Source organism: Cetorhinus maximus, chromosome 16 (genome assembly GCF_964194155.1).
Source record: "Cetorhinus maximus chromosome 16, sCetMax3.hap1.1, whole genome shotgun sequence".
NCBI lineage: Eukaryota > Metazoa > Chordata > Chondrichthyes > Lamniformes > Cetorhinidae > Cetorhinus > Cetorhinus maximus.
This window is the reverse complement of record NC_135894.1, coordinates 22,098,634-22,112,752: the sequence shown is the minus strand read 5'-3', so window position 1 is coordinate 22,112,752 and position 14,119 is coordinate 22,098,634. Positions and strand designations below refer to the sequence as shown.

The window sequence follows — 14,119 nt, the reverse complement described above, 5'->3', positions numbered from 1 at the left end:
AAAAAAACAGGAAAGGGGTTGTGTTTCACCACAGTCAGTTCTGCCACTGTGGTGTAGCTATAAACTAGTTTTTAGCTACACAATTTGATACAGTGGGTATCACGACCTACGGAAGGGATTTTTTAAAATTAAATTTCAGCTTTACCTACAGAAAGCCCCCCTTCTTGCAGATATGTAAATGAGCTTCCAAGAATAGCTTGGTATCTGAGAAAAGGTAATTACTAGGAACCCATTTTGACCCAGGTCAACGGGGGAGTTCCTCGAACCATAATACTGGGTAGACCATTTAGGACTGAAATGAGGAGAAATTTCTTCACCCAGAGAGTGGTGAGCCTGTGGAATTCGCTACCACAGAAAGTAGTTGAGGCCAAAACATTGTATGTTTTCATGGAGTTAGATATAGCTCTTGGGGCAAAAGGGATCAAATTATATGGGGAGAAAGTGGAAGCAGGCTATTGAGTTGGATCAGCCATGATCGTAATGAATGGTGGAGCAGGCTCGTAGGGCCGAATGGCCTACTCCTGCTCCTATTTTCCATGTTTCTATAACATACCCCCAACTTGCAGTACTAGATATTTAAAATACAATTCAAACCATCACACCAACCTTTGTTGGTCTCCTACAGGAGAGGAAAATCTTGATGCTTTTTTCTCCTTCTTACCAGATGAAGATAACTTTGGACTTGTTTTACGCTTAGGAGATTTGCTTGCCTTTCTTGGAGACGGGGAGTGCTTACTTCTCACCGGTTCTGGAGAAATCTATAAAATATAACTTCTTTAAAAATCTGGACTGAGACATTAAAATTTGTGAAAGAAATGAAGCTATGGTGGTCTAACAGCTGTCTCTGAATTATGCATATAGGCATCTACGATAGCTGTACTCGTAACCTATATCATTGCCCAAGCTGCAAAGTTTATTTTGCCATTACTGTCTACCTGCTAATAGGTTTCAGGTGAAAGTCAAACACATACTTTCAAATTTAAATAGCCTTTGTGATTTGGGAACTTCAGTTACTGGAAACGACTTTTTAAAAAAGGTTATATGTATAAGAAATGAAATTTATAAAGTAACAGTTTAGCAAACAGCTTTCCCTTTCGAGGAGACAGGTGAGAGAATTTCTATTATATCCATGTATATTTCATATTGTTACAAATTTGTTAATTCATTGTTTAATAAATTAGTTTAATAGTTTAAAACTTGAGGGAGGAGCGATGGGATTTTCTTTTACTTAGTGAGAATTGAAAAGTGATCCTGTAGCAGCATAGGAGCAATTCTTGAATAGCTTGAAAATAACCAGAGATCACTTTCCTTTTATCTTGGGTCCTTATACAACATTTACTGGATTGGAAGAATGGTGCAGATACTCTCAAAGACATAGGGATTGGAACTCACCAAAGAGAGTAGTCCAAGATACGAGAAGTGTAAAAATGGGGGGGGTGGGGGAAAGACCCAAAAACATAACAATGCTGTTTCTAAAAGATAAAAGTATCAAACTGTCATTAGGTAAACTGGACAATTGCACACTCCCCCCTCAATTAATCCTTAAATACTTGCTCAAAAACAAATGGCCTGCCTTATTATTACATCATTATAAATATAAGTAATAAAAAGTTCAAACCTGTTGTAAAAATGTTCCAAATGTTTGGCACAATATGTTCAATTCGGGCTGTGGTAATAAGAGTTATTCAGTTTTAATTATTGAAACACATGTCACACTCTCAATTGTTAGCATGCTTCGGCCCATCACGATGCCTAGTTCTTACTACTGCAAGATTACATTTAAGAGGTTTCCTGGCTCACAAACCTCCTTCTTGATGACTATTTCCTCTCTTTTTTCCATGTTCTCCTGTTCAAGTTTCATCAGTTCCCGCTGTATTTTCTGCCGCTTCAGCTCAAGGGACAGTTCATGATCATAATCATAGTTAATATCTCCATTATCAGAATCTGTAAATACACATTAGCATGAAAGACAAAAAGGCCACACTTGAAAAACGAACATGCTTAGTAAAAACTATGTAATTTCTCCCACCATCCACCTCCCCAAAAGGAGCCAAAAATACTGAAATTATGAAGCCGTAAAAAACATATTTTCAAGCAGCCTGCGAGTTCTTAAAGTTTCCCATTTGTGACCAGACAATTGTGATTCATTTACTTGCAAAAGAAATAAGGTGTTCTTGGCTGCTGATTAGATGCCTTGACTCAGCTGAACAGTTCAAAATAAGACCTACATTGTTTTTAAATAATCAGAGGTTACAGCTTGTATAACTTCCTCAGACTCATTCTTCTGGGTTGCTTATACAATGCAGCATTCCACTCGCTCTGATGATTTCATGTCAAGTCACTGCAGAACAGCATAGTGTACTAATATTCCAAGGTCTCCAACACTATTTTGTGCACATTTTATACATACATCTTTGTATTTAAATTCATCAGTTGGGAATTCATTTATCAAATTCAGTTGGGAATTCACTTATCAAAAGAATCAACAGAATTAATAAGGAATTGCCTTCTCCTTCTAAATGCAAGTTGATATTTATTTTATTTAATCATCCGGGAGAGTTCAAGTTTACCTTTGACAGCCAATTCCATTATTTTATCTGATGGGTTTGTAATTACTTGGCTTGGTCTCGCTATATTTTTGAATTAAGATTCCATGTTAGTTCATATGGAATTCACAGAGGCCCAAGTATTCAATTGACATCCTCATAATTGGCACCTCAAAAAGTCTCAGCCCTCAAATTCCATTGCCTCAGAATAAACTTCATCTTTTCCTTAGGGTTTGTGACCCCAAAAATTTGGAGGTTCCATTGCAGCAGCCCAGCAGAACACACCAGAGAAGAGCAGGGACCTGGTTGTGCTGAATCTTTACTGTTTCAGGGATTTTTCTCCACCAACACCTTAGGAGACAAATGTTTCCAGAGGGACAGTGACTCCCTACACTGGGGTTCACAGTTCCTTGGCTTAGTAGCAACTTGGTGTAGCACTGGAGGCCAGCACTGAGCAAGATGAAACGTGTCACCCTCCAGATGGACAGAAGTGGACCCTATCTGGAAAAGTCTACATCAGGCAAAGCAGATTGAACCTCTTAACAAAGTTAAGATTCATTTTATTTTAAAATATTGATATAGTGCCAAAGAAATATAGTGATCAAGGGTATTGGCGGGTGCAATCCCAGCATGGCCACCAGTATGGCATTCAAGTATTTTCAGTACTATGCTATTCAGCTCTTTGAGAACCTCCAACTTATTACATTGAAGCTGTTAATCTTACTAGAATTATCACTGTCAGGAAGATATAATAATTCTCAAAATGTTATTGGAATTTATTGTAAAATAGAGTAATGGTAGGACGTGTCTATGTGTGTCTGTGTGAGACTTAATTGAATTAAAGGCAGCTAGTCTGGGTGCTTTAATGTAAGAAGAGAAGTTAGGTTTGAAATGTTAATTAGGTAAACATGGTTAGATACATAGGTGTCAAGGGAGCTTTTGCATTTTTTAAAATAAACCAGAAACCAGGCTGTTTTCAAAAGAGGGAATGAAATGTGTCACCTAGCCAAGTGGAGTTTAGAAAGAGTGTGTTTATTTTTCCCAAAGATTACTGGTAAAACTTAGTGCTGTAAGAGATTTTTATTATCAGAAAGATAAAGTCCAAAAACATAGTGAAACAATGGGAATTTGCATTCAAAGGAGAAAATATGTATAAAGGAGCGAAGGCTGTGTGTAAGGGTAGGGGTAGGCAGTTTAAGATCCAACAAGGGTGAAAAGCCTGTAGCCTAAATGTAGCAAACTGCTGCCTCCAGGGACTGAAGTTAAGAGGACTCACTTTGAATCTGACTGTTCACGGTATCGTTTACTTTGCCTGAATCTTTTAAAATCTATGTGTCTTACTGTTGCCTTAATGAAAGTATAACTGGGAGTTAATTAGGGAATTTAGAAGTTATTTTAATAGTAATTTGTAGACATACTTATGCGCTTACAATCTTTTTATTAATAAATATTTAACTTAGTTTTATAAAAACCTCTTAATACTTGGTGGTCTCATTGCTGAATTCAAAGCCCGCGTCTCAAAACATACAAATTGAAAATTAGCTGTGACAGTTGTTTCAAGTTTCCCTCTGACCATAAGACATAGGAGCAGAAGTAGGCCATTTGGCCCATCGAGTCTGCTCCACTACTCAATGAGATCATGGCTGATATGATAATCCTCGACTCCACTTTCCTGCCTTTTCCCCATAACCCTTGATTCCCTTGCTGATTAAAAATCTGTCTATCTCTGCCTTGAATATACTTAACGACCCAGCATCTACAGCCGTCTAAGGTAAAGAATTCCACAGATTCACTACCCTGAAGAAATTCCTCCTCATCTCTGTTTTAAATGGGTGACCCCTTACTCTGAGATTATGCCCTCTGGTCCTAGACTCTCCCACAAGGGGAAACAACCTCTCAGCATCTACCCTGTCAAGCCCCCTAAGAATCTTATATTTCAATAAGGTCACCTCTCATTCTTCTAAACTCCAATGAGTATAGGTCCAACCTACTCACCCTCTCCTCATAAGAAAATCCCTCCATACCCAGAAATCAACCTAGTGAACTTTCTCTGTACTGCCTCCAATGTCAGTATATCTTTCCTTAGATAAGATGACCAAAATTGTTCACAGTATTCTAGATGTGGTCTAACTAGTGCCTTGTATAGTTTTAGCAAGACTTCCCTATTTTTATACTTCATTTCCTTTGAAATAAAGGCCAACATTCCATTTGCCTTGTCTAATACCTGTTGAACTTGTATGTTAGCTTTTTGGGATTCATGCACAAGGACTCCCAAATCCCTCTGTGCTGAAACCTTCTGCAGTCCTTCTCCATGTAAATAATATTCAGCTCCTCTATTCTTCCTGTCAAAGTGCATAACATAACATTTTCCCACATTATAGTCCATCTGCCAAGTTTTTTGCCCACTCACTTAACCTGTCTAAATCCCTCTATAGACTCGTGTCATCCTCACCACTTGCCTTCCCACCTATTTTTGTCATCCGCAAACTCAGTGATAGTACATTCACTTCCCTCATCTAAGTCATTTATATTGTAAATAACTGAGGTCCCAGCACCAATCCCTGTGGCACTCGACTAGTTACAGGTTGCCATCCCGAAAATGCCCCCCTTATCCCAACTCTCTGTCTTCTATTAGTTAGCCAGTCCTTTACCCACGCCAATAATCTATCCCCAGATCCATGGGCTCTTATCTTATTAAGTAGCCTTACATGCGGTACCTAATCAAACGCCTTTTGGAAATCTAAATATATTACATCTACTGATTCCCCTTTATCTATCCTGCTTGTTACCTCCTCAAAGAATTTTAATAATTTTTTTAGGCATGATTTCCCCTTCACAAAGCCATGCTGACCCTGCTTGATTAGATTATGTATTTCTAAATGCTCTGCTATTACATCCTTTAAAGGATAATAGACTCCAAGGCCAGCATCTTCTGGTCAGTGAGTGGAGGTGGGGCCCACTCGCCGATGCGGGGATATGTCAGGCATGCGTCCTGACGTCACCCTGCGTCATTTAGATTTTTAGTTCGGCGGTCGCACAGCCGAATTGGTTGCACGCCCGCCAAACTGTCAACGGCCTATTAAGGCCATTAAAAAATTAATTAACCTGATTGTTGGACCTGCCCATCCAACCTTAAGGTTGGTGGGCAGGCCAGGAGCCCAGGCGGGCCTCGGAAAAAGCATGAAACTTCATCCACGGGCGGCATGAGGTTTCATGAGGGTATTTAAATTTTTATCAAATGCTCAAATAAAAGTTATGGACATGTCCCAACTTAAGCATAGCGCTTCTTGGTGGACGTCATGCCGGGCCGGCCTTAATTGGCCTGCCCACCTAAAATGGCGGGGATCAGAGACCCACCAGCCCGCGCCGGCACTTCCTCTCCAACAGGTGGAAAATGTTGCCCCAACATTTTCCCAATGACAGATATTAAGCTAACTGGCCTATAGTTACCTGCTTTTTGTCTCCCTCCCTTTTTGAATAAGGGCGTTACATTGGCCGTTCTCCAATCCTCTGGGACTTTTCCAGAATCTAACGATTCTTGGAAGATTACTACAGTTCATCCACTATCTCTGTAGCTACTACCTTTAATACCCTAGGATGCAACCCATCAGGTCCAGGGGACTTATAGGCCTTTAGCCCCATTAGTTTCCCTAGTACTTTTTCTTTAGTGATAGTTATTGTATTTATTTCCTCCCCCCCTTTTGCCCCTTCATTATTCAGTGTTTTTGGAATGCTAGATATCTTCTAACATGAAGACTAAAGCAAAGTATTTATTCAACTCTGGAATTTGAACAGCTCAGCATTTACCATCAGCTGTGTCATAACATCACTAGTTATGGAGCGCTTGTTATTTGTATCTTATCTGGTATTTTAAAGAAGCATTCAATTAATTATGTATTCTTGTTCCCCCTCAGTTTTGGACTTGTTGGCATTCTTTGAATTCTCAGTTACTCTTGCTCTTACAGTACCAAAAAATCTTTCATATTGTTATGTTAAGCATCTACATTGGACTTACCCCTAGATTCCTCTCTGCCCCGGTCCCTTTATAAAATTGTTTCTGAAAATTCTTAATTTTCATCCCAGCATCTGCCCTCATCCCTACACCTGCAGGATTTGTGAAATGTATTTTCTTCCTTATTTCACTTGCTGAACAGGAATTATTTCCAAGCATAAAGCGTTTGTAACATTAAACACTGTTCATTCTTCCCCTCGGTCTCACCCTGTAGACACATGCAGTGTTCTGGTGGGGAAAGGACAAGTGGCAAACATAGGAGAAAAGTTATTAAAATACTTGAAAGAAACTTTGTCACGTTTTGTTGATTTTGAATTCGCTTTATTTGAACTGCCTTACTACTATATTTGCTAATGGTACTGATATAATTATGTTCATAACTTTGATCTCACGTTGAAAGTGATTTTATAAACGCTATGTTCAAATACGAGTCTTTTTTGATTATAGAACTAGAATCTAACTTACCATCCCTGCCTGCTTCCCAATCAGCTGGTTCTTCCTCACTTTCTGGGGTGCGCTCCTTTGTAATTTTCAGGTTAGCGTCTTCTTTTTCTCTGTGTCTGCTCCTTGAAGTATCCCGCTAGATAAAATGAGAGCGTTTTTCATTGTACCACAAAAAACAAAACGCATATATTGCAGGTTATTTCTTTTGGTTTACTTTTTCACAATTTAACCTACAAGGAAAGGTTGGAAAGGCTGGACATGCAACTATTGGAGTTTGAAAAATTGAGAGGTGATCTTAGTGAACATAAAATCCTGAAGGGACTTGACAGGGCGGGTGCTGAAAGGATGTTTCCTCTTGTGGGAGAGATTAGAACTCAGGGACACAGTTTGAAAATAAGGGGTTTCCTATTTTAGATGGAGATGGGAATTTTTTTTCCCCTTCAGAGGGTAATGAATCTCTGGAACTCTCTTCCCCGGAGAGCGATGGAGGCAGGGTCAATGAATATTTTTAAGGCAGAGATAGATAGATTCTTGACTAAAAGGGAGTCAAAGGTTATCAGGGGTAGGCGGAATGTGAAGTTGAGGCCACAATCAGATCAGCCATGATCTTATTGAATGGCAGAGCAGGCTCAAGTGGTCCAATGGCCTACTCCTGCTCCTAATTCATATGTTCATTAGTTCTTGCATCGAAATTCATACAAATAAATCATAACAATTTTACAAGCACAGAATTCTGGTATACCTGAATTTTTCGGATGGCAGGGGCTCGCCATTCACATCCCCGCTGACTCCAACTGCTCCGCAGCCAATTTACACTCCAATAAGCGTTGATTGGCTGCAGGCAGGACTTGTACCCCTCATTCGGAAGGAATTCCCACCTTAGAGAGCTGCCGGCCAATTTGATTGACCGGCAGCTCTCCAGTCCCTGCAGAGACAGCGCTGCAGTGTACAGAAGACGAACTACACCAACCTGCCTGATCCTAAGTCCAGAAGCCGGAGGACAAGGTAAGTGTAAGGGGTCCGAGGGTGGGGTGGATAGGGAAGGCCTGGGGGAATCACGAGGGCAGTGATCGGGGTGTCAAGGGGAAGAGGCCGGGGGGGGGCCTGGAGGTAACCGGCCTTTAAGAGACGGGCACCCCAAGTAGGGGGTTTCTGATGACAGCGGTCCCCACCCCCTTCCCACCCGAGATCTAACTTTGATTCTTTCTGGCCTTCCCCCACAGAGGTTCAAAGTTCCCACCAACCTAAAAATTGAGGCTAGGCAAGAAATGACCCCTAATTGGCCACTTAAAGGCCTCAACTGGGTCAAGGGTGGGCTTCCCAATTGAGGCCTTGCCCACCCCAGCGTAAAATCGCTGTGTGGTTGGGACAAGCGGGAACCCAGAGGGAATTCCGTCCCTGGACCCTGCAATTTTACGCTCTTCGCCCCCACCCCCCCAAACTCGCCTAAAAACCCACCAGGAGGGCGTGTAAAATTCAGGCCCATGTCCTCCCTTTGTGGGCAAGTCTTATTTCAATCAAAACTTTTTGGGCTATTACTATTCAACTTTCTCAAAAATTTTAACATCTAGAAACAAATTGAATTACTTTAATAAGCTTCAATGGATTCCAAAGTCCAAAATTCCAATGCAATTAAATCTAGCTTCCATTGTAACAAAATATGAAATTCAGTTATTCTATTTGAAATCTTTTTGAAAAGACCATCGGCAGCCTTCACGTTAGCTATTAATGGACATTGACAAATATTATGAAATATTTACGATTTACAATCCAAAATGTTCCACTACCACTTACTCCTTCTTAACAACTGACAAAATTCTCAACAACTCGATTCAATTTTTTTTTATTTAGGAACAAAAATTAGCCCCTACTCCAAGGTGAAAGGGTCAACCTTCACTGGAATATCTATCAGTTAAATTCATAAATTCTGAAATGGGGTTCTTTCTCACCCTTGTTGGGGATGAAGTCTCATCCTGGGCTCTCTTCTGTGGCTCAGATTCCACATCTTGCCTTTTGTTCTTCATTCTCTCTCGTAAATCACCAGTTGGCCTTTCTGGAGATCTGTATACCCACAAAATAAAGTAACACACTTTTCTCTGTTGACACAAAGCAGAAATTTTCTTAAGGGATTCCCATTTCTAGTCTTTAGGTCAGAAACACAGTTGAGAGGGCATGCACGACCACTGCTTTAGAGACATGCAGAAGATATACTTATAGATGGATAACACAGCCCATGCAATTATCCCCATTTTAATTTAATTTTACAAGCCACAATGCAGATAATAACTGATAAAACTAAGTTCAACTTTAATTTAGCAACAGGAATATCAAGCATCTCCAAGCAAATTGTCTGACGTCATTAATTTTTTCCAATTAGCTACCTTTAAATACTGAATATTAATTACTTTTAACTTGAAGGAGCTTCAAAATTTTGCTTCTGCCTGAGTTCAAAAAACAAAGGCAATTCTGCACTTAAAAAGCTTAATAACAGCTCGTCAACCAAAAAAACCTCATCTTATTGCTGACAATTAATTAGACAAGATGCTCCAGGCTGTGGGCTTCTACTTGGGTTCATTCAAATTGGACAGCCTTTGCCTAAATGATAATATCCTGACTGTGATCTGGCAGGCTTGAATAGCAGGACACCATGGGACTGTAATTTAGAATTATTCATACATCTCTGAGCTAACCATTTTAAGCTTCAATACATGAAAGTTGAACTGCTGCACCCACAACATATATCACAGCCCTAATATTTTTTAAAAGCTGCATATTCAAATATCAAAATATTTATATTGTACTTATCATATACATATTGCATTAACAGCAATCAAAAAAGTCAAAATTGAAAGCCTGCAACTCATTTGGACCTGTGGCACTGGCGAGGTATTCAGTCGCCCTGATGGATCGGGACAAATTACATTCCTTTCACATATGAGACAGACTCTGCATTCAAGGGCGTTTAGTCATAAATTTCACTGTCCTCAGAGAAAATATAACTTTATGAGATCATAATAACTATTCTGAAGTCACAACAATTTCACCGTGACATCATAAAGTACATCGTAAAGTATTTTCAAAAAATTAAATTTATCCTATCATTTCTCCTTATAAAGATGAGCATGGGAACATAGGAGTTGGTGCTACAAAGAGAAGAATCAGTATTTGTATAATATCTTGTCATATATCTCAGAAATATCCCAGATGCCTCCCGCACAATGCATTATTTTGGAACATAGTCACTGATGTCCTGTAGGCCGACCATGCATCAAAAGGAAATGTCCAACAAAGAGGATGGAGACAAATGACTATTTCATGAGTTCAGGCCCACAATTTCCCAAACAGCAGGTTTGGATCATGGCAGTGCATCAATGAAATTGATGAATTGGAGAGACTAGCCACTTCTCCACTGAAGGATGGATAAAGTAGGTTGAAAGAGAATTACGTGGTATAAATATGAACCTCAAAAGGCAAGAAGTCTTGATTGCTGTGGATAATCTGTATAACTCTATATAACTGTAAGGATAGGAAGCGAGGAAAAGGTCGAAGGGTGGCTCTGTTAGTTAATGATGGTATAAGCACAATAGCGAGGGATGACCTACGTTCAGGAAACCAGGATGTGGAAACAGTTTGGGTAGAGATGAGAAATGGTAAAGGTGAGAAGTCACTTGTGGGAGTTGACTATAGGCCCCCTAATAGTAACCACATGGTAACGTTGAGCATAAAGGAAGAAATAATTGGAGCTTGTCAGAAAGGCACTGTGATAATCATGGGAGGCTTTAATTTACATATAGACTGGAAAAGTCAGATGGGCAAAGATAGCCTCGATGAGGAGTCCATTGAATGATTTTGGAATAGTTTTTTGGAACAGCATGTTCTGGAGCCAACCAGAGAGCAGGCTGTACTAGACCTGGTATTGTGCAATGAGATGGGAGTAATTAATGATCTCATAGTGAAGGCGCCCCTAGGTAGCAGTGACCATAATATGATTGAACTTTACGTTCAGTTTGAGAGAGAGAGGAGTGGATCTGAGACTAGGTTTTAAAACTTAAATAAGGGCAATTATGAGGTCATGAAGGCTGAGCTGGCTAAAGTGAATTGGCAAATTAGGTTAAGGAATAGGTCAATAGAGAGGCAGTGGCTAACATTTAAGGGGGATATTTCAGAATGCACAGAATAGATACATTCCCAATGAATAAGAAAAAGTCCAAGGGACAGAAACACCATCCGTGGTTGACTAGAAAGATTAAAGATAGTATCAAACTTAATGAAAAACCATATAATTGTTCAAAGACAGGTGGTAGGTTAGAAGACTTGACAGAATATAAGGAACAACAAAGAATGACTAAAAGGCTAATAAGGAGAGAAATATTAGAGTATGAGAGAAAGCTTGCCAGAAATATAAAAGCAGATAGTTTTCTTCATTTTCACTGTTTTATGGGTGGAAGACAGGGGGGATTTCATTCCTGTTGCTAATATGTTATACAAAGTAACACCCTAAAATCGATGCATTATTAGGCAAAGGAGAAATGAATGTGAACACTTACCATGAATTTCAGATTGATTAGATTCCACGTGATGTGATAAAAGCTGCTTGTATTAATTTGCTGTTAAACCTATTATATTTCCACTACTTAAAAATGGCGATAATCATTTTAGTTTCATATTAAATTCAATTTCAAAATCGCTGGATATAGATCTTGAGTTTTCTGTTTTTTGGGCAAAAACAGCTACGCTTCCTCACTACTACTACTTTGTTAAGGTACACTGAATGCAAGAACAATTATAAGCAACACCTCAACAACGTGTACTGAATGTAATAAAATAGCCTTATTGACGGACACTCACTTCCCTTAGACTTCCATTTCTTCTACAATTTAACATGCAAGTCTCCAGATATTCTTTAAAATCTTTAGTGTTCACCGAGTTACCTCGAGTTGTTACGATCGCAGTAGATTCCGATAACTTTTTAAAGAGATATGAATTTCCCAGTGACCAATGCAAAGAATTGCACAAGATTTTACATTTTAAGACTTTTACTGTAACAAACAAACTAAAATCAATGTTAACTAAACATTATTTAGTAGGCAACTAAAACACTAAACTACAGAAAAACCTATACAACCCCATCCTTCTCCTGGCCCACATTTATCAGGCTCTTGGTTTCCTGCTCCATCTTCCAGATTCCAGTCTCCTATTTATTCCTGTCAATATGCAAAGATGCCAGTACCTGAACCTATCTGTGACACTGAATGATAGATGATTTTGTGGCTGGCTAGTAGGTAGTTTTTTAAAATCGCAGCAAATTTAAAATTTCATGGTCCAGTCCTTCATTTGTCAGGAACAATTTGGCTTGAGTAGTAGCTTAAAGCCCCTCCCTTTCTTCAGTGCACTCAGTCATGTTGCCACGCACATGGTGACAATAGTTCAATCAGTGCTCGTTGATTGTAAAGAAATCTTAAGTTCAACACAAATGGTAGATCCTAAATAGAGGTGTTTAGAACAGGAGTTGGGGAATTTTATGAGAAAGATGGAGTTTTTTTGCAATTTTATTTTATCTGTTAATTAACAAGTCTTTTTTTTTGTAACCTTTGTATTGTTAACTGGCTGAGGGTAGCATCCAAAAACATTTTAAAGACTATTTTAAGTGTCAAATTGGTTAATTCCCTCTATTTTTTTTTGGTGTCTATTGCTGATCACCCCATTTTCATTTTTTCTTATAAAATTCTAAATTTAAGGTTTTTGATTGCTACTTAACTTGCTGATTGAAATGATGTCTCCCTGATTTGTAGATGTGAAATTTGAGCCAATTTAGGTGGACATTGGCAGATGTAGTACCCTTTTTTAAAAAATATTTAAATACAGCAGATTTCCTGTAGCATTAGCATGGTGATTTGAAGCATGTTGTTTTATAACAGGATCAATGTATCAAATATATAAATTTTAGTGGATAATCCTGAAGAAATCATGCTACAATGTTCTACAAAAGGGTTATTAAAATCATTTTCTTTAAGTTTTTAAAAATCAGTTATGTTTACCTTCTATATGTGGCACTATATCCTTTACCTCTGGGTGAGGATCCATGCGTAAACCTACAGGTGTTCCCATATGGGCAGAGGCCAGTTTTCATCCAATTACGGCATTGTGTCTAGATAGAAATACAGGGAATTTGTCATTATACAATTGTTGACAATAGCTTTTAAAAATAGATTTGACCAATATAATAAACACGGATTATCCTTTTTATAACTTATATAAAAAACCTGCTATTGAAAGCCTTGTCACACAAACCATATTTTCATTACAAATAATCAAAGATTTCGCCTCTTCAGTGTTCAAGGCTAATATTTTGGTTTAGTATTTACCAATTGTGTTACTGTGCCTTTTGATACAATGTAACATTCACAAAGACCTGAATATGCTCAATGGAGTATACAACTCTCACAAAAGCATTCAAAGATGGTTCAAGATTGGTTCAAAATATACAGCAACGTTACTGGACCAAGCTACTGTATGTGTCTTATTAAATACATTCCTAACACTGGTGCTAAATGATAATGCAAGTTGTGACAAAATTTGGAAACTTATGAACTAAGATTCTATAAAGGCAGACCACTATAGAGAATTTATAGAAAGTTACCATAGTACAGCAGACATCAGTTTCATCAATCTCCCTAATCCCAATTTTCCGTTTTCTAAAATTGTTCCCAGCTTTAACAGAATTTCAAGTCCAAAGCAACCAAAAACTCCCAATTTTCACGAACCAAAGTTCCACCTTACAATGAAAATAAAGTTGAAATTGCTACCTCATGAATTATAAACTCCCACAGTGAATGAAACAAGCTATTACAAGATGTCTGCAGCCACTTTGGGACACAACTAATTATGCACATTTGGGGTATCAGAGATTTCCTGTCCTGTCATGCTTGTAGCTACTCCTACCAGGAGATCTGCTGTCATGCTATGTCATGACTATATATTTTGCACTATCCTCACACCCCCACAGTAGCTTCTCTGACAATTGTTAATTACCAGTTTTGGGCAACTGTGGTGTGAAACTAACAGCTACAAATGGACTGAAAATTTATAACTTTTAAACTAATTTTTTTCTACTAAT

General features: G+C 38.7%; 1 protein-coding gene across 18 annotated transcripts in view; it reads right to left on the bottom strand.

Annotated features, from left to right (window-relative positions):
* The window catches only part of zc3h13 (zinc finger CCCH-type containing 13), a 100,837-nt gene that overhangs the window by 65,458 nt on the left and 21,260 nt on the right, over positions 1–14,119 (bottom strand). For 7 of the 18 annotated variants that reach the window (XM_078559487.1, XM_078559505.1, XM_078559488.1 and 4 more), the window contains 6 exons: positions 13,041–13,150; positions 8,952–9,063; positions 7,024–7,138; positions 1,805–1,944; positions 1,619–1,666; positions 607–758 (listed from right to left, as the gene is read on the bottom strand). In XM_078559487.1, coding sequence (XP_078415613.1) covers positions 607–758; positions 1,619–1,666; positions 1,805–1,944; positions 7,024–7,138; positions 8,952–9,063; positions 13,041–13,150 — 677 coding nt within the window. Of the gene's footprint in view, positions 1–606; positions 759–1,618; positions 1,667–1,804; positions 1,945–7,023; positions 7,139–8,951; positions 9,099–13,040; positions 13,151–14,119 lie in introns of all 18 variants that reach the window. The other 11 variants (XM_078559492.1, XM_078559493.1, XM_078559494.1 and 8 more) reach the window with 3 other exon arrangements.